General features: G+C 40.2%; 1 protein-coding gene across 4 annotated transcripts in view; it reads left to right on the forward strand.

Annotated features, from left to right (window-relative positions):
- Nucleotides 1–15,864, forward strand: part of TTC39A (tetratricopeptide repeat domain 39A) — a 45,035-nt gene extending 29,171 nt beyond the window's left edge. For all 4 annotated transcript variants that reach the window (XM_083867357.1, XM_083867356.1, XM_083867358.1 and 1 more), the window contains 10 exons: nucleotides 1,094–1,202; nucleotides 1,829–1,896; nucleotides 2,026–2,085; nucleotides 2,864–3,025; nucleotides 4,622–4,713; nucleotides 5,674–5,794; nucleotides 8,286–8,397; nucleotides 10,040–10,154; nucleotides 10,847–10,963; nucleotides 13,922–15,864. In XM_083867357.1, coding sequence (XP_083723483.1) covers nucleotides 1,094–1,202; nucleotides 1,829–1,896; nucleotides 2,026–2,085; nucleotides 2,864–3,025; nucleotides 4,622–4,713; nucleotides 5,674–5,794; nucleotides 8,286–8,397; nucleotides 10,040–10,154; nucleotides 10,847–10,963; nucleotides 13,922–14,042 — 1,077 coding nt within the window. In that variant the 3' untranslated portion in view covers nucleotides 14,043–15,864. The remainder of the gene's footprint in view (nucleotides 1–1,093; nucleotides 1,203–1,828; nucleotides 1,897–2,025; nucleotides 2,086–2,863; nucleotides 3,026–4,621; nucleotides 4,714–5,673; nucleotides 5,795–8,285; nucleotides 8,398–10,039; nucleotides 10,155–10,846; nucleotides 10,964–13,921) is intronic.
- The last annotated feature ends 2,770 nt before the right edge of the window (nucleotides 15,865–18,634 follow it).

An 18,634-nucleotide genomic window follows, 5' to 3' on the forward strand; every position in this document is an offset into this window, starting at 1 on the left:
AAAATGAGAATATGATTACAGGCTTCAGTGTTTACACAGTAAGCAATAAAGGTGTGGTGGTGTCACACCCCTCCCTCAAGGACACACAGGAGATGTAAATCTGTGCTGGGATCGTGCTCTGAGGGCTCTCCCCGATGCCTTTCCTGGTGCCTCTGGTAGACATCCCTCAGGGTTCCTATTTATAGTGGAGCTGGTTTGAAAATGTGTCCTTGGAGTCACACACATCATGTTCCAGTGACCTTCCAGTGCAGTGATGGAGTAACTTTTAAACAGATTTTGTCCCAGCACACAGTGATGCCTTATTGTGCATATTTACAAGTAGGCAGATCTCTTGTTTGATACATTTGCATATTTATATTCTTGCAGCTGATACCATGGAATTAGTCCTAGAATGGGCTGATAAATGCTCTTGCCTCAGGAACTTGAATCCCTAAAGTTGGTTATCCATCATGCTGTCATTGACTACGAACACAGTGTTACACTTGATTGCTTCAGTTCTTCCCAAAGGGAACAGAAATACTCTTCTTTTCATCATATTTTTCCACTGGTACTAGTGGGCCAACATCATTGCAAAGCTCCTTTTGTTCTTGGCGTACTTGAAAATGTCTTTTTACCCTTACATCTTTTGTTCTGCTTGTTGCAGACTTTATTTTCTTGATACCTTTAACTCTTCTGTGCAGTGAACCACAGCAAACAAGAATACGCTGTACAATGGTGATGTGTGGATTTTGTCTTGCTTTTCAGAACCCTGTGTTTTGTTTCTGGAATACTGTTTAGCAGCACTTGGATCACAGTGATAGGTTGTCTCGTGTTTTCTGATGTTAACTATGTAATACAACCCAAGTTGCTGCTCTGTCACCAGGTGTTTTCCAGGCTAAGCAGTAACTCCATGAAAAACTATTAGATAAATGAATAGGTGTGGTTTTATCTTCAATTGCTGTGTACACAATCAATGCCTTTTGAGGAATTTGTCAGTGCCTTTTGGGGAATTTGGTGAGTGAGCCATCTGTAGCTGACCCTGCAGATGTTAAGCCAGCCAAAGACAGCCCTGATTCTTTTCCAACACCTTGTCCCCCTCCCTCTGTTTGCACAGGAACATGGTCTGCTGCAGCTTCAAGAAGGAGCATCATCGTACAGCTTTAGGTCGGTGCTGTGTACCATGCTGTTGCTTTGCTATCATACTTTCATGACCTTTGTGTTAGGTAAGATGGTTTATAATAACTCTTGGATTTGATTAGTTCTTGTGGGACTCAAAGGGGAAAAAGATGATTCCATCACCTGTTTGTTGGTGAATTGTTTATTTGGAATCAGGTTAAATGTGGCTCATTTGTGGGTCCTTTTTACAGTAATGATCATAACTGAAGAGCATGTTTTAATTTTCAAGATGGAAGTTTGTTTGACTCTTGAGAAGGGAGATACTGGGGATGGCCAAGAAACTTGTGACAACTAAATCTGTTTTAGCCAGATGCATTACTGGGGAGGTTAAAATAATGGCTGTAAGTGATAATTGCTTTGTTGACATTGGATTTTCTTTGGGAGGTGACAGCTTCCCACTAATGTGTACTTCTGTGTTGTCCTGCTTAATCATTCTACAAAATATGTTTATCTGTGCCTGAGTTTTCAAGTCAGGAAGCACAATGTTTTCAGGGCTTCCTGCTGCTGCCTTAGTGTGGCACCAACCTGTATTTGTGTCTTACTTAGCGGAGAGAGGAACCAACATGTTGGCTAATTGAGGATGGAAAATCAGTACCTTGTGTTCCTGTTCATTTTTTTGTTTTGTTTTGTTTTCTAACTATTTTTATATCACTTGCATTTTTACACATTCTAGGGACAGGAAAAGGAAATGTTGAGGAGGCAGAAAAACTACTTAAGCCTTACTTGGCACGCTACCCAAAGGTAAAATGAATCATAATTTATTTGGTGTGATCATTTAATGTTTTTGTGCCAAAAATCAAAGATCTAGACTGTATGGTCAGATTGAAAACTGTTATAGAATACTTGTATTTTTATTATTATTTATTACAGGGTGCCATATTCCTGTTTTTTGCAGGCAGGATAGAAACACTAAAGGGTAATATTGATGCGGTAAGTAATCATTTTGTTCTTGAGAAAATAAGTTTCAAAAGCTTTGGAAAAATTCCTCCAGGAGTGTTATTTCCTATCTGGCTAATGCTTTCTCTGGCTTTGGCCTATATGTAATTCATAGTTTATTGAATCACAAATAAGAATTTTGTAAACTATTTTTACTAACTTGTTTCTTCACTTAATTTTGCTAGCCCTCTCAATTTCTAGTGATAATCCAGTCCACCAGGAATAATGACACAGTTTTATCATTGTCTTTCCCATCGTGCAGCAGATTGTGTCTTTAATGAGACCCAGTGGTAATCCTGTGCCTTCAGTGTGAACAGAGAGTCATAAAAGACTAGAAAAAATTATTAGGATGAAGAATGCATGTCCAAAATACTCTGAGACAGGGTATCAGCTGGTGTGCAGGGCAGGTAGCTCCCTTGAAATCCATTGAAGTGCAGCAATAAATGTCAGCTGAACATCTGTCCTCTGCCTTCAGTTTCCTAATTTCCTGAGATAAAAACATTCATTTTGAGTATGCTTAGAAGCATAACTTTCAGGAATGGGGAGCTCTGTGGCAGGGTAAACTTGCTAACACCAGCATAACTGTGTAGCCAAGAACCTCTTGTGTGAAGCCAACAGATGTGATTTTGGGAAACAAAATTTATTGGCTGTCAGTAATTTGGAAGCTGCAGGAGCCATGCAGGCAGATCCTGGAGCCCCAGTGAGTGTTACAGCTCCTCTGTCTGTGCATTTACACCTGACTGAGGCAGTGTTTGGAAATCTCTGTGTGCAGGCAGTCAATAGGTACGAGGAATGCTGTGAAGCTCAGCAGTACTGGAAGCAGTTTCATCACATGTGCTACTGGGAGCTGATGTGGTGCTTCACCTACAAGCGCCAGTGGAAAATGGCTTTTTTCTACGCAGACCTGCTGAGCAAGGAAAACACTTGGTCAAAGGTAAGTTCAGCAGGGCATGAGGCTCTGTAATATCTATTAACTTTAGAAAAATTAGTTGACTTTTTATAGCTTTGAAGGTGCAGACTGTAAAGTAAAAAACCTGGCCTCCTGTGACTGCTACAGAGTGATGTGAATTGCAAACAGTCAAATCTGAAGAGGAGGTGGGCAAGCAGAAATCTTGTGGGCCCGACTGGTAGATGAAGAGCAGCTTGTTAAAGATGCTGTGCATTGACTGGTTGTGTCATCAGATGTTGCAATTTGATGCAACTATGCAAGTTGCCATTTCTTTCATTATGCTGTGGATAAAAGCTCTTCTCTGATGAGTGAGGTTAGCCATGGTGATGCCTCCAGGGTAATAAATACAATTAGAAGTGGCGCCTGTCCCTGTGCATCTGGAAGGGAGAAGCTCTTCAGTCCAGAACCCTGGTAGCTTTCCTCCCTTTCTCTTCCCTTTTTGCCTTTTTAAAAATGGGGGTTATGTTTCTCCTATTCCAGTTAGTGGCAGTTTTCCTGGACTGGCTTGATTTCACAGATATGATGGGCAGTGGCTTAGCAATGACATTTGCCAGTTCCCTTGGGATCCATGAATTTGTGCACCTTCAGGTTCATTAGATGGTCTTGAACCCAAACTTCTGCCATGGGCAGTTCTTCTCACATTCTCTGCCTTTGCTTTCTGTGACTTGGGCAGGGAGCCTGGGGCATTTGATACTGAAGACTGAGGAAAAAGGTCTGAGCTCCTCAGCCTTCTCCAGATCCTGGTTGTCTCCTGTTTTCTTCCAGAGGGGGCCCACATTTTCTCTAGTCTTCCTTTTATCACCAACATACCTATGGAGTCTGTCCTTGTTGCTCTTTCCATCCCTGGCCACACATCAGGGCTTTAGTTTTCCTAACCTGATCCCTGGCTGTTCAGACAACTTCTCTGTATTTTTCCCAGGCTACCTGTTCTTCCCTTCATCCTCTGTAGGTTTCCTTTTTGTGTCTTGAGTTTGTCCAGGAGATCCTTTTTCACCCACGTGGGCCTCCAAGAGTTTTTGCCTGACTTCCTCTTTTTTTGGGATTCATTGCTCCTGGGCTTGGGGGAGGTGATCCTTGAATATTAACCAGATTTCATGGCCCCTCTTCCCTCCAGGGCTTTATCTCATGGCACTCTACCACACATATCTCTGAAGAGGCCAAAGTCTGCTCTCCTGAGCTCCAGGGAGTGACTGTTTTCTAGAACCTACTATTTGGGATATGTTACCAAGTTGTGATGGGACACAGAGACTGTATAATATTAGGGGTTTTTATCTTTTTTTTAATCTTTGGTTTTCTAGCATGTGTTCTTGAGAGTATTAAAAATTTATTCAAGTGTGAGATTTGTTCTCAGAATTTGGACACAAACCATCAGCTGATACATACTAAGCAAACATATACATGATTTAAAAACAATATTCTATACTCACGTTCTAAAATACTTATCTCTTCCTTAAAATTTTGTAAGACTGTGAGCAAAAGCAGAAACTTCTTTCATTTATTTTGCTGTTTTGTGCTTTATATGAATAGAGGTGATGCTGTAAATTCATTTTTCTGTATAGATATTCTTCATTGCATTTGCAGGCTACTTACATTTACATGAAAGCTGCTTATCTCAGTATGTTTGGACCAGAAGACTGCAGTCCTTTTGGAGACAGCGAAGTTGAATTATTTAGGTAAAATTTGCAAACTCACAGTTACAACAATTTACTATCTTTTCATGTTACAGTGTTGTGGGAAGAGAGGCAAAATTATTCATTGTGCAGATTTGAAGAATTGTGTAAATAGCATTGGACTGGTAAGAAATTGCAGAGTTAAAAACCTTTAGACTAAAGTGGACCCTGAGTTCAGACAGCAGATTTCTCCTGGCCAAACAGTGGCTGCTGCTGTGCTGTGTAATACATTCTTCTTCAGTTGCTTCCTTTAATCAAAATGGAATGTAAAATGTGAAAGCCTTCAATGGATTGTGCTGCAAGATGTGTTCTTCCTTAGGGGGAGCATCAGCACAACTTGATTCTTGGGTTCTGAGTTTGAGAAGTAAGAAATAATTAAATGGGCAAGTGAATCTATGCATTATAAACACAGTGGGATAACCTCACTGTGTTAATGTAATGTTTAAGCTCAAAAAGGCTTGCTGGGGAGAGGAAAATTTGGTTACTTTAGGGTTTACAATTTTTATATGAAATCTATTTTTTTTTAATGTGATTACATTACTCTTTTCAAGTTTTCTCCGTCTTTTGTAATCATTTTAAACAGATTTCACTGAATTTGGAATCCATTATGAAGTGAATAGTTGTAGGTTTTGGGAGAATGGGAAAACAAAAGCTAGTTTGCCTCTTAGTCTGTGAAGAGAGATGAGCCCTTTATAAGTCAGGTGCATCATCTAATTTAATCTTTCAGTGGGGAAGAGTCCCTCTCCTCCTGCTTGATTAAAGAGGAAGCCTAGAGATAAACGTGCCCTGCATAAAGACAGCTTTTGTGAGTATGTATTGCTCAGTTTCCCCGAGGTAGCAATAGCCAGTGTGTAACAGCTTTTTAAAGTTCTCCTTGGTTTGACTTTTTTTTTTTAAGTTTGAATGTCTTCATCTCAGAGGTTCACAGAGGAAAATTTCTTACATTTTCCTTTAAACTTTCAGGATTGTTCCCAGTCTGAAACTGAAAATTGCAGGGAAATCTCTGCCCACAGAAAAGTTTGCAATTCGGAAAGCACGACGGTATCTTTCTTCAAACCCCGTTCCTTTGCCTGTCCCACCTTTGGTAAGTTAGAAATATCCACCCCTCACCCCCTTTTCAACATTTTTGTAATTTAGAGAAATAAACCCCAGATAATTGGAATAGTATCTTTCCATGTTTCTAAGGTAAAACCTCTGCAGGAGACTGGAATGTTCCCAAAGTGAAGCCAGATGAATGCGAGGAATGCTGTAAAACTGGGGCATGCACCAGCCACAGGGAACTCAGCCAGCTGTTTGTGACACGTAAACGTGTTGCATGTGTAACTCATTATTGCAGCTCTAGAGTAGCATGCTCCCAACAGCTTTCTTTTGGTTCCCTTTGGAGGATCTTTGCCCTGGGTCTCTTCTGTCGTGTCACTTGCTAACAGAGGTACAAGGAGGGGTCAAGGAAACAATAGGAAGGTTTGGGGACTGCATGTAAGGAGCTGTTTAATGTGCCCCTGCTGAGTGTTTGCAGTTTGGTGCTCTCCTGAGCAGCTCCTGGGTGCTGGGATGAAACAACTGACTCCTTTGGCCACCCCACAAAACCACTGTGACTCTGGGGTTTTTGTTTAATTTTTTTTTCCCTGGTAATGCTGGTTTATTCCCTACAGCCAGTTGCATGAGGCACTCATTGCACTTACAAAAAAAATCTGTCTACAAAGAACATGTGAAAAAGAACATAAAAGGTTTTTTTTAAGTGCAGGGATTTGCCAAGTGCAGTGCTGTTAACATTGCAGCGCTTTGAGCTGTTGTGTTTTTAAGAAAGAGATGGATAATTAGTAAATACTCTTTAAGGAAATGCCAGAACAAGGAGAGACTCTTGGAGACCACTCCCCAGCCCACCAGGGGTGTGTGACGCTGTGCCTCTTGAAATAGATGTTACAGCAGAGCATGGGTATTCACCAGGGGCCACGTTCCACTAGTAAGACTGAAGTGAGAGAAATAATTAGGTTACTTTGATGTGCCTTTCAGTTTTCAGAGAGGAGGGAATGTACACACCTGGGGTTTGGCTGGGCTGTCCGGATGGGATTTTGACAGAGCAGGTTTCTGTACCAGGAGCTCTTTGGCTGCTGTGCAGTTGCATTTCCGAGGCAGCAGATGCCGCAGCTGAACAGATAAAAGCACTTTATAAATGTGGAACTGGGGACAGAATCTCATCTGCAGGATTTTTCTTTTCATTATCAGGGGACATGCTGGAAAGAGTGAGTCCTCAAGCAAGTCTTAGCTCAGAGATTTAGCTTGAATCAATGTGGTTTGAATACTTCTGCTTGAAAACCATGAATTAATGAATCTACACTAGGTCCAGTCAGCTCAGCACAGATTTTCCAATCAACAGAGACCAGATGGTGAAAGCAACAGTGACTGGGGTTAACATGCTGTTTCAGCTATTCTAGCCTGACAGCTTTTTGTTCCACAGTTCCACAATTCAGTTGTTCTACATAGAAATTTTATCCAAATGCTTTGACTTATCACACATAGATAAGGTAATGTAAATAAATAGAATAAATATCTAATTCACTGATTTCTTGTCTCTGATGATCAATGACGGGGCTTGAGGGAATGACATGAAGCTGTGTCAGGGAAGGTTTAGGTTGGGTATTAGGTAAAGGTTCTTCACTCAAAGCGTGGTTAGGCACTGAACAGGCTCCTCAGGGAATGGTTACAGAACCAGCCTGACAAAGCTCAAGAAGTTTTTAGACACACTCAGGCACAGGGTGGGGTTCTTGGGGTGCTGTCGGGCTGGACTCAACAACCCTGGTGGGTCCCTTCCAACTCAGGATGTTCTATAATTTTATGATTAAATAATATGTCATGAAGGCCAGCTGTAAGTCTATATAATATTTTCATCTTTCACTTTGTGATTGGTAGGAGCAATAGACACGTTTGGTGATACACTCTTAAGAACCCCAATAGCAAATAGGATTTCAGCCAATAATTTTTAATAAAACTTACTCTAAGGACAGTTGAATAATAAAGAAGCTACTTTCTCTGGGAACATCAAACAAACCTGTGGAATGTAAGAGGTTTACAGTTCAGATTTAAAATTCTGTCAGTTTGTTTGAAACTTGGCTTAAAAGTTAGAGGGTTTGGTTTTCTTTTTAGTTCGTTTTTCTTTCCTGAGATTTCATGCTTTTTCTGTGGAAAAAGCTGTTTATGGGTATTGCTGCCTTTGCTAGGATAGAACTAAAAAACAAGAGGAGACCTTAATGAAGGGACAATTAGCCATGTGCTGTGAATTTTTTAAGTCTGTTTTGTTGGTACTTGCCTACTTCTATAAATGAGAATGTTTTTGCATTCTGTTCAAGCAATCTCCTTTGCATTGTGTGCAATAAGTGGCTCTTGAGGTGTCTTCCAGGGCTAATTTGTTCTGAAAACCAGTGTAACAAGTTTTCAGTTGCAATGAAAATACATTTTGACAAACTGACTTTATTTAAGGAACCTGTAACTTTTTCATCATGCAGAGATAAGCTGAACTATTTGACAACTACATTTATCCAGTAATTAATGGTGCTGTCATTTCTCCCTGACCCCAGGAAATGATGTATATCTGGAATGGCTATGCTGTGATTGGAAAATGTCCCAACTTAACAGAAGGCATGTTAGAGACTTTAAATGAAGCAGAAGAAGCATTGGCAAGAAGTTCAGGTAACCAGTGGTAGGATTTAAGCAGTTATTTTGCACTGCTATAGCTAGAGATATTATTTGTGAATAGAGACACACTCATTAGTAAAGTTAATTGAGTCACAGGAGAAACATAGATAATGAAACCATAAACTGTTTATGCAGATAGGAATATTTTTTTTATTTTTAATGCAGCACTAACTTGCAATAAATAATAATGAGTGATTTTCCATCCACAGGTGTGTGTTAGGAATGGTTTATGACATGTGATAAAGGTCTGTTTGTTTTGCCAGATCAAAATCAGCATATGCGTTGACTTGATTACTTGGATCCTGAAGCTTTGTTATCCTCAGATTTTGTTATCCTCAGTTTTGAAGGATAAATAGGAGGGGAGTTGGTTTTTTGTTTTAAAAGTGCTGTCAGTTTATGACATGACCTTTGGGCTGAATGTTCTGGTGTCACCAGAGTGCTGCAAAAATCCAGGACACCAGGGATGGCCTTCCTGTCAATGAGCACAATATGGGATTGAACTGAAACAGGCTCTGCTGCCACATTTTCTGTCAGTCTTTTAATTAGCTATCCATGAGAAAATTGAACTGGTGTTTATTTCTTGTCAGAATTTCCCAGTTCCTGTGGGAATGCAAGCACTCTGCACAGCATTTCTCAGAGTTTTTCCTTGACTAATATTTGATCTTACTACTATTATATACAACCTTCTTGCAAAAGGATCAAGCCCCTGTTGACAAAGGAATATAGGCTAAAACACTGCATTGCAGTCTTTTCTAGGGCCTTGGACTTCTGTGCAGTGAGTTACACAAGATTTGAAAAGGTTGCCTGAAAGACTGGCTAAAACTATCTATTTTTAATTAATTGAAAAAGAGATTGGGAAAATATTTTCAGTGAAGGTGACATCTTAGAAAAAGGCCTTTGACCTTTTCACCTTATTTTTGTCACCCATTTTGTTACATCATTTAAAATAAGTGAAATATTTCCCTGTTCTCTTTTTTCTTGGATTGTGAATTGTGGCTAAGGCTGCAGATTGCAGGGCTTTGTAGCAGATTCATGTTTGTAAAACAGTATGAGGACATGTTACTGAAAAGTGGGATATATTTTAAACGTGCCAACAATTTAAAGTGTTGCCTGTTCCAAATAATGACTTGATGTTTTCAGGCATATTGAATGAATTGGAAATGAGCAACCAAGCTGAAGATTTTGCCTGTAAACTTTTAAGAGTAAACTGCCTATATGGATTAGCTAGGAAAAACCCAGACATTTTCTTTAATATGTATTATGCAGAAATTTGCTGATGGAGAAAGACTGTTGATAGTAAGGATTTTTAACTGGATGAAGCTGGTAAGACTCTGGGTTCTCAGAAGTGTTAACTCCAAAGAAGGTAGGGTAAGATATGTGGTACAGGTAGCAAGGTTTCACATATTTTTATTTAGCCAAATGAAGGTATAGAATTGACAAAATTCTTGCCCATGAATAGGCCATGTGAATAGAGGTCAGGAAGCAGAAGAGCTGTACTGGGCAGTAAAAATAAGGGTTGAGAGATTGTAAATTGGACTTCAGTATTTACAAAATGGACACCTTAAATGAGTTTTCAGGTGTCAGAGCAGTAAGACTGTGGAATTTTCTAAAATGTGCCATTTACTTCCTCCTGCAGCTACAGAACTACTGGCAGATGACCAGTGTGTGATAAAGCTGTTAAAGGGATTATGCTTCAAGCATTTGGGCAAGATCTCAGAAGCAGAGGACCATTTTAATTACATCTATTTAAAGTAAGTTTTCATACCTGGCATGTAAGAGAGCTCTAGAGTTTCAAGTAAGAGGACATGCAACCATGATATGAGTAGAAGGGAGAGGACTGCAGTATCTTTAGTGTTTGCTTCAAGGTATTTCAATTTTAATTTCCACTGTTATTAGCCATGTGTTGAAGAATCTCAAATCTTCAATTTTTATTTATAAATAATTTTTTTTATTGAGCTATTTTCTCCTTTTCGGGGGACCGTAGGTGAACAGAATTTTTTAGATACCACTTAGCTTTTATCACCCCCTTCCTCTTCCCAGTCATGAAGAAGTTCTACCCAAAAAGCCAAATGCACTCTGCAGAGACAGGTGGGAGCATGATTACACTGGGAACTTCTGCACATCATGTGGTGAATGGCACCTCTTTTTGTCAGCTCACATGGATAGAGCTCATGATATTGTCATCTTTTCTAACACTTCCCTGATAATAAAGGCATTATTTTCCAATTCTGAGATTATACATCCTGTGTAGGATGCTTATGCAAAATACACATTTAATAACCCAGAAGGGAGGTTTGGATAAAGAACATGACAAGTGTTGTAATAGAAATTGATTGCTCCTTCTGATCTTAGCTAGTCTCCTATTTGTTTGTGTTTGGAGCTGTTAAATGAGGGAAGCAATATATCATTTCAAGGTCTCTGGGCTATTTCTTTTCCAATGCAGTGAGAAGAAGATAAAATATGACCATTATCTAATTCCAAATGCCTTGCTGGAGCTGGCAATACTGTATCTGGACCAGGATAGAAGAGAAGAAGCAATAAAACTTCTGGAAAAAGCAAAGTAAGTGAAAAGCCTGTGTTGGTGTCTGATGGATCAGTTTGGTGTTTTACTGGTTAACAGGAAGCAGAATAATTTCATTAATATCATGGAAACTCATTTCATTTTTCCAATGGGAACATGCATTTCTGAGTTTCGATTTGGACCTTTCCAGTGGTAGGTGTTACATTTGTTCAGTCTTGGACTTGCAAAAAGAGCCAACAAAATTAAATATCATAATAGGAATGTCAAAGGCTTCCATAAGAAATAATCCATGTGTAACAAAATGTAATAATCTTTGTAGTCTATTTGCTTATTCGTGAAAAAGATGTATTAAATTAAATTAAATCAAAGGTCTGTGTTATGGCTAAAATAGCATTACTTGAATTGATGGCCAGCAGTGCCTGTTTCTTTCCTTGATGAAGTACATTTAAGATAATTCTTCAAGTTACATTTTGTATCTTGGTATTGTTTCATCTGCAATAAGGCAACTAAAACACCTGTTTTTACTGTTTAGTTGTGATTGATTTTTCTAGCAAAGTAGGTTTATAGGAAGTTGGACTTCATCGTGTGTGTTCTTTATTATAAAATTAACAAAATACAGGGTTTGCCTCTGAACCTTTATTTCTCTGCTGAGCCAAAATTTTGGCAGTGATGGGAAGGAAGGAAATCCAACCCAAACAACTCTGTCCCTCTTCAAGCATCCAGCAGCAGCAGGATAGGTCACCTCTGCCTGGATCCTGAATGAGTCCAGATGTGCAGAGTCACTGCCACAGGTGTGATGCCTGCCCCTGGGTCAGAGAGGTCAGATAGAGTTTTTGTGTTGCTTTTTGTCCAAGTCAGGCAGCTCTGCAAGTCAAGAGTAGCAAATCAAGCCTACCAAAGATTATGCCAAAAGCCTGTCAGCACAAAATTTAAAGTATTGCAATCCTTAATCTCCTGTGCTTCTGGGCCTGGCTCTCTGTAGACTCATGGAAGATATTAAGAGCAGCAAAAATTGCATTAGCAAAGTACAGTGGAAAGTGTTTCAATTGGCTTCATGTTTCTCAAAACACACCTCTCCTGTCCTCATTTCCTTTGTTCATATCTCTCTTAACAAGAGACCTAGAAATTAATGATTTGGAGGATTCCAGCTGGAACTTCTGTCATTTCTGCTTGGCCACTGCACCTTTCCTTGGCAGCTCTGAGTGTCACTGGTCCCCTCAGGAGAAGGTGTTTGGCTTAACAGACAACAGCTCTGAAAAATGTGCTGTGCCTGGTGTAAGAAAGCTGCTACTCAGACTTGGCTGTGCTTGAAAATTGTAATGACCTGCAGAAAAAACCAAAACCAAACCAACAACAAAAAAAACAACACACAAACAAAAACACCTTCATTACAAACCCCCTTGTTTCAGTCAGTCGTAAATAACGGTGCAGCTCTTACATTTCCACCTGTGGCATTAAAATGCTCTGGGTTGATGAGTTTTCAGCTCCAAACACTGAATGCCTGAGCAGCCACGAGAGGGAGAACAGAGCTGGTGGGGTTGGGGCTGCAGAGCTCAGTTGGCAGTTGGCAGCAGAGCTTGGCTGGTGCACGACGCTTGATTTGCCTGACCTAAATCCACGTCCTGCTGCTGGCTTGGATCCTCAGCTCTGGGAGAAAGAATGGGACGAGATGATAAACAGTTTTGGCTTGGTCATGCATGGAAATATTTCTATTTGTATGACTGTAAACTACAAACAAGAATATCAGTGTACTCATGAGAAATACGGGCTTGGCATGACAAAATCGGTTTCATTTAAAGGAAAAACTCCAAGGGGTTTCAAATCAGCACACAGCAGAACCTGGCCACCTCCTTTTCTCAGTCAGCCTCTTGGGTGTTGCATATATAAAATCATAAGCTGGTGTAGGATGGGCATGGAATTCCTTGCTTTCATCAAGAGTCTGGCAGTGCCACAAACAGATACCATGCTGCCATGCTTGGTTTGAATTATGAATTTAGAACTGAAATGCTGTTAAGATACACAGAGTTTAATACTGAATGTTATGTTTCTGTAAAGATGACAAATATCTTCTACTAGAAAATTAGCATGGTCTAATCCTCTTTTGTATCTGGATTCTGTATCCATCCTGTAGGAGCTGACATGTTAATTCCTACTAAGTAGGATCTGCAATTTCTATGTGGTCCTGGGGCAAATTTTTTTTTTTAAATATAAGCTTTTCCATGAAAATACAGGTTCTTTGAATCTTCCAGTAACTCTTTAGAGCATGACAGAATTACTGGAAATGATAGGCAGATGACAGTGTGGAGCTAGGCACTAGATGTGTATGGTGGAAATCCTGCCAGTCTTTCCCTGGGATGGTGAATTGCTCCTCAAAAGCTGATATGGAATCTGGTGTGTGCCCTCTTTCTCTTTCCAAGCTCTGGAGCAGAAAATTTTTCTGTCTTCATATCCTACACACAGAATTCACATTGTTGGGAACCATAGGATGGAGATGGGGTGTTTCCCTCCTCTGGATCAGGACAGCTTCCCTTCTCTCTCTTCTTTTTCTCCTCTTTTTTTTTCCCCCTCCTCTTTACTTTCTTGAAATTAATCTGCCTTATTCAAATGATTTTTTTTAAATGCTGAAAATATTTGTATTCAAAGTCAGTTACACTTTAAGAGGGGGAAAAAGTTTTCTAATTTCTGAATGCAAACTAAGTGGATGTTACAGATAATTAATACGGATTCAATATTTTGATTGAGTGGACCAGATTCAATTTCTTATTAAGCTATATTTTTCTGGTAATTCCCAGACAGTGGAATTACAAATAAAGAACAAAGAGCTGCATTGTTTGGCCAGGAACACATGCCTTGTATTTTAGAGTAGGCAACAAAGGAGCTTGTGAAGAAAGGATTTTTTGCTGTCTACTGTTGTTTTGTTTAAAACAGTAATACAGAGATAACTTAGAAATGTTTTAAAAATATATATTCATCAGAGTGGATCTTCTTTTGTTTCAGACAAAACTACAAGAATTACTCCATGGAAACAAGGACACATTTCAGGATTCAAGCTGCCCTGCACCAAGCCAAATCCGCCCCAGAAAATGGAATGCACTGTGGAGCCTCAGCAGTGTCGTAACTTTTTCTTCTTTGATGTTCCATTTGTTGCAAACTTTGGTGCAGAAAATTACTGACACTTTAGAATTATTTTTCCTTCTCTTTCAAGTCAGTGAAAAACCAAATAACTTAAAATTTCAAAGGTGATGCATAAAACATTAATCTAGTGTAATAACATGGCAAAAAATCTCTCAAACCAACCATAACCCTGAAAAATATTGTTTTTCCAACAGTGGCTTTTTGAATACTTACGTCTGTGTAATTCATTTTTCAATCATGTGCCTTTTTCTTGCATTGGCAACATTATGTTGTAGCTTGCTTAGTGAAAGGGGAACGTTTGGAAAAAACTAAACAGCAAAACTTCAAGATTTCCAGATTTAATCTCAGTTGGCTCTTAAGGTTTGTTTGGATCCATCCTGCTAGCAGCTGAGAAGATTGCTTTTTCCCAGTACCTGCTTAGGTGTGAGAAAATCTCACAGCAGGGAGGAGATCTGCATCCTGGGAATTTCTATTTGTGCACAGAAAGCTTCTCTTTACCAGCTTCTACCAGCCACATTTTTGCTTCTGTAAGAAACCTACTGGTGAAAATAATGGTCTCTCTTATGCAAGTACCTTGACTTTTTCTTTAGTTTGGTTTTCCTGTCAAGTCTGCTGCTTGTAGCAGCTGAATTAATTTACTGAGGATTGCAGGAGGGAAGGTGGTGACAGCATAAAACTGCATCACTTCTTTGACAGGGGGAGGTTCTTGGGAAATGCCTTTTGTCAGAATGAACACGATCTGAAGCTTATGTCAAATTGAAAGCACAAACCTTTGAAGGTCGTTTAGGAAATGGTGATGCTGCATTTTGTGGCTGGAGCGATACAGGAGTTACTGTGACAGTCCAGCCCTTCCTACAGTGACTGCTCTCAGCATTCCCAAGCTGAGACATCCCTGTGGCACAAGGATGATGTTCCCTGTGGGAGGAGGCTGGGGCTGGAGCAGACTCCCTGAGCACAAAGGACAACCCTTTATCTTTCTGCTCTTTATTGATCTTTTGGGAGATTCTCTGTTTAAGGGGCTTTGAGAATAGAGCAATGAGCTGGGTCTTCTTTCCAATGCTGCCATGGAATTCCTGCTTTGCTGGAAGACTGGTGAAGTCAGTGGTGTCACAGCTTTGCCTCATGTTTGCTGTTCTCCAGGCTAGCTCCATGTCTGTATGCCTCTGGGGCTTTGGGGCACACTTCTACCTCCCTTTTGAAAGAGCTTCTTCCCCATTACCCATTCTGATGGGTGGAGATGGGAGGTCTTCTGACAGCCCTTTTTCTCCAATGGAGATGTTTGTCAGGAAGATTCATATATATGTACCTCACAGTGAATATCCTTTCTAAAGTGATTGTTCCCAGTAGAAGAGAAAATTGACAGTTTATAGCTCTGCTTTTGCCTCCTCAAAGGAAATAAAATTGTTTTATAACTGTAGATTAATATGCAAGGAGACAGAACCACCAGTTCCTCAACAAGGAGAACTTGCATTGTCTTAAAAATAGATACCCTTTATAAAAGTCTTTGCAAGTTAAAAATCACAGATGAAGAATGCATTTTTTAAAGTGACTTTCTCAGATAAATTCAGTTCTGATAAATTTCTTGATTCAGATAAAATTCAGTATAAACAGTTACGCTATTTACATGCTACACATCGAAACTTCAGTGTAAAAATTCAGTCATTCTTTGTATAGAATAAAAAAAGTTTCTTGTTCTACTTCATGCATATAACGCCTCTTCTTCCAGTTGTGTCCTTTTCAAATATTTTGACAGACTTAGCATCTTTTAAGCAAGCAATGCCATGTGAAAATTAGCATAAATTGTACTTTGCAGAAAGTGAACAATCCTTCTGAGTGTAGATTCATTTCTCGTCTTTGAAATTTCACCCACAACTCAGTTTTGCCTGGTTTTAGATACATCACACAAAGGATGTACTGTGTGATACTCAGCCAGCTTTCCTGGTGCTTTGCAGCAATGAAAATCCTAAGATTTTCATAACCTTCCTAAGATTTGCATAGTCATCTCTACTCAAATGCCATCACCAGTCACACTGTGAACTTGATCTCCAGCTTCAGCTGAGTGCTTTGTAGTTCACTGTGATGTTTCACTCTGGCTCCTTGGCTCCCAAACTATAGCAAATAATCACCTTCCTTATGCAGTGAGGATTTATGGACTGCAAGTATGGATTCACTTGAGGAGAAGATGTCTGGTACCTTGTCACTGTTTAAGTTTTTTTGATGTCTTACATTTGCAATTGCCAAGCATCACTCTGCTCATCAGTTCTTTCATTTTGGTGCTCCTCATGGCAGGGATCCAAACCCTGTGGGGTCAGTCTGGGCTGGAAGGTTGATGCTGGGCTGGTTTTTCCATTGCTCCTCCAGAAGCTGCTGCGTGGTGCCTGGAGCAGCTCTGCAGGACAGTAAATTGCTTTATCAGTCTGGAGTCCCAAATGCAATGAATCAGAGGAAGCACAAATGTGTGAGTTCTCACCTCGGGGGGACTCACTTAGCAGAAAATAGCAGATATTGTCATTGAATTGCGCATCAAAGACTGAAGCATGGCCCAAGATTCAGGAAATAGAAGTATGACTGCAGATGGATACAGTCCACACCTCAACTGCAGGAGCAGTTCCTTCAGCATTCAAACAGTGAACTGTCTGAGCAATGTTTGAGAAACCCACTCTGTACACCAGCTTTAGCCAACAACTGCTGCAATCAGTTCTTCCCCATCCTCAGCAAAGCCAGAGATGTTACCCAAAGACAAAAATTACTAACTCAGCAGAAAAGTTTTCTGCACTTGGTAGGACCTTTATCATAAAACCTACAAACTTTATTTCTTTTTCTGTGTACTTTTTTAAACCAGTGTGTGTTTTCCTGCCATAACCAAGGAGGGGTAGAAATTCCTACTCAGTTTCCTGGGTGTCTGCAGCAGCAGCTGTGGTGCCCTGTGGGATAATGCTGTCACCTGAAAGTGGTGCTGGAAGGAAGGGCAAGGCAGTAAAAGGGGCATCCCTTTTATCATGAGCTCTGTTATGTGGAATCCCTGTGTGCAAGGTCTCTTGGTGAACTGAGGGAGGAGAGGGGCCTGAAGAGCCAGCAGCTCCTGCTGAGGTCTGATCAGGTGCAACTGCATCAGCTCCCAGCTCCTGTAAGTAACACAAGATGAGACACAAATTTGGGTGAAGGGTGTTGGGCTAGAGCTGAACTTGGACACAGCTTTTCTGGATGGTTCAAAGACAATTTGATGAAGTCACAAACATGATACAGAACAACTGTGATCTGGAAACGCACACTTAGGATTGCTCAACTCCACCTGTGTCACAGGAGCCTCTTTGCTTACTGACATGCAGTTCAATTGCCATCCACAGCTCACACGTGCCATCAGGGCTGGATGGTTTAAGGACTGTCCCCTTCTGACTGGCCTTAGGCTGTTTACACCTCAAAACTTGGCTTAGGAAGCAGCATTTTATGAAATACAGCAGCGTAGAACAGGATCATATCAAACATTTCCTCCCATTTCACACTGGTTTTGGCATTAAATTCTGTATTGAGTGCTTTAGTATTTTTAGTTATCTGTGGCCTGGGTCCAAGACTAAAAGCTCACTAAAAGCTCACGGGCTGACAGCTTGTGTGCCTCCAGCCCATCAGAGGCATCAAGTAATGCTTCTCCATGTGAGAAAAGGCTTTCCTACAGGTCAGTCCCAGAATGCAAAAAGCACTCCCAGGAGTTTAAATACAACACTCAGCCTCCAGTTCCACCTGCAAGATGCATTTCTTTGCCTTCTCAAGCATAAAAACACAGCAGCAAAGCAAATGTACACGAAATGACCAAAACAACGTATTCAACGCCGTTCCCCCTCTGAGAGGAAGAGGAGAAGATAAAGAGGTGAGTCATGTTGTTTACTGCTGTACAGGAAAATGGGTAATGGTTGGCAACATCACTGATGAATGAGATTGGGCAACCTGAACAGACTAGAAATGAACTTGCTTCTTTTTTCATAATGTTCTGCAGATACGTTCTGGTGGCAGATTATGTGCGAAGCGTGTACCAGCAAGTGTTTTAATTGAATGATTTGTCATCATAGAATATTTTTTAAAGATGCTATCTAGGTTTGCTTCAGGTGTTAAAAAGAAAAAAATCCAAGTACTTTCTTTTAAGGACATGCCCAGTCAATCCCTGTCTCCAAGATTTATGAATAGCAACAGAGCTAATAAATACCTGCGTTGCACTGTGGTAAAGTTCTGCACAGTGTTTGCTCAAATTTAAGCATGACTCTGTAGGACTGGGCTGTCCTCCATTATCTTCTGTGGCTTTTTTAAACCTCAGGACCTACTTATTTTTATTGCTGGCTAAGCATAGGCAAAATGTTTATTTAGAATTATGAATTGCAGGGAAATCTACTTGCTTTCTCTCTCCTTAGCTATTTTACAGAAAGAATACAAAACACAGCAGTCAGAACCCCCTGCGTGCTCTTTTTATGGGCTGATCCAATTTTTTAAAAGGCAAAGAAAAGTTTATCTTGTGCTAGCAAAGTACAGGAACAGCAGTTTCAGGCCTGTGACCTAAAAGTAATGTAGTGATGTGGTAGAAAAAGA

The sequence above is a fragment of the Zosterops lateralis genome (assembly GCF_965231275.1).
Source record: "Zosterops lateralis genome assembly, chromosome: 9".
NCBI classification, from domain to species: Eukaryota; Metazoa; Chordata; class Aves; order Passeriformes; family Zosteropidae; genus Zosterops; species Zosterops lateralis.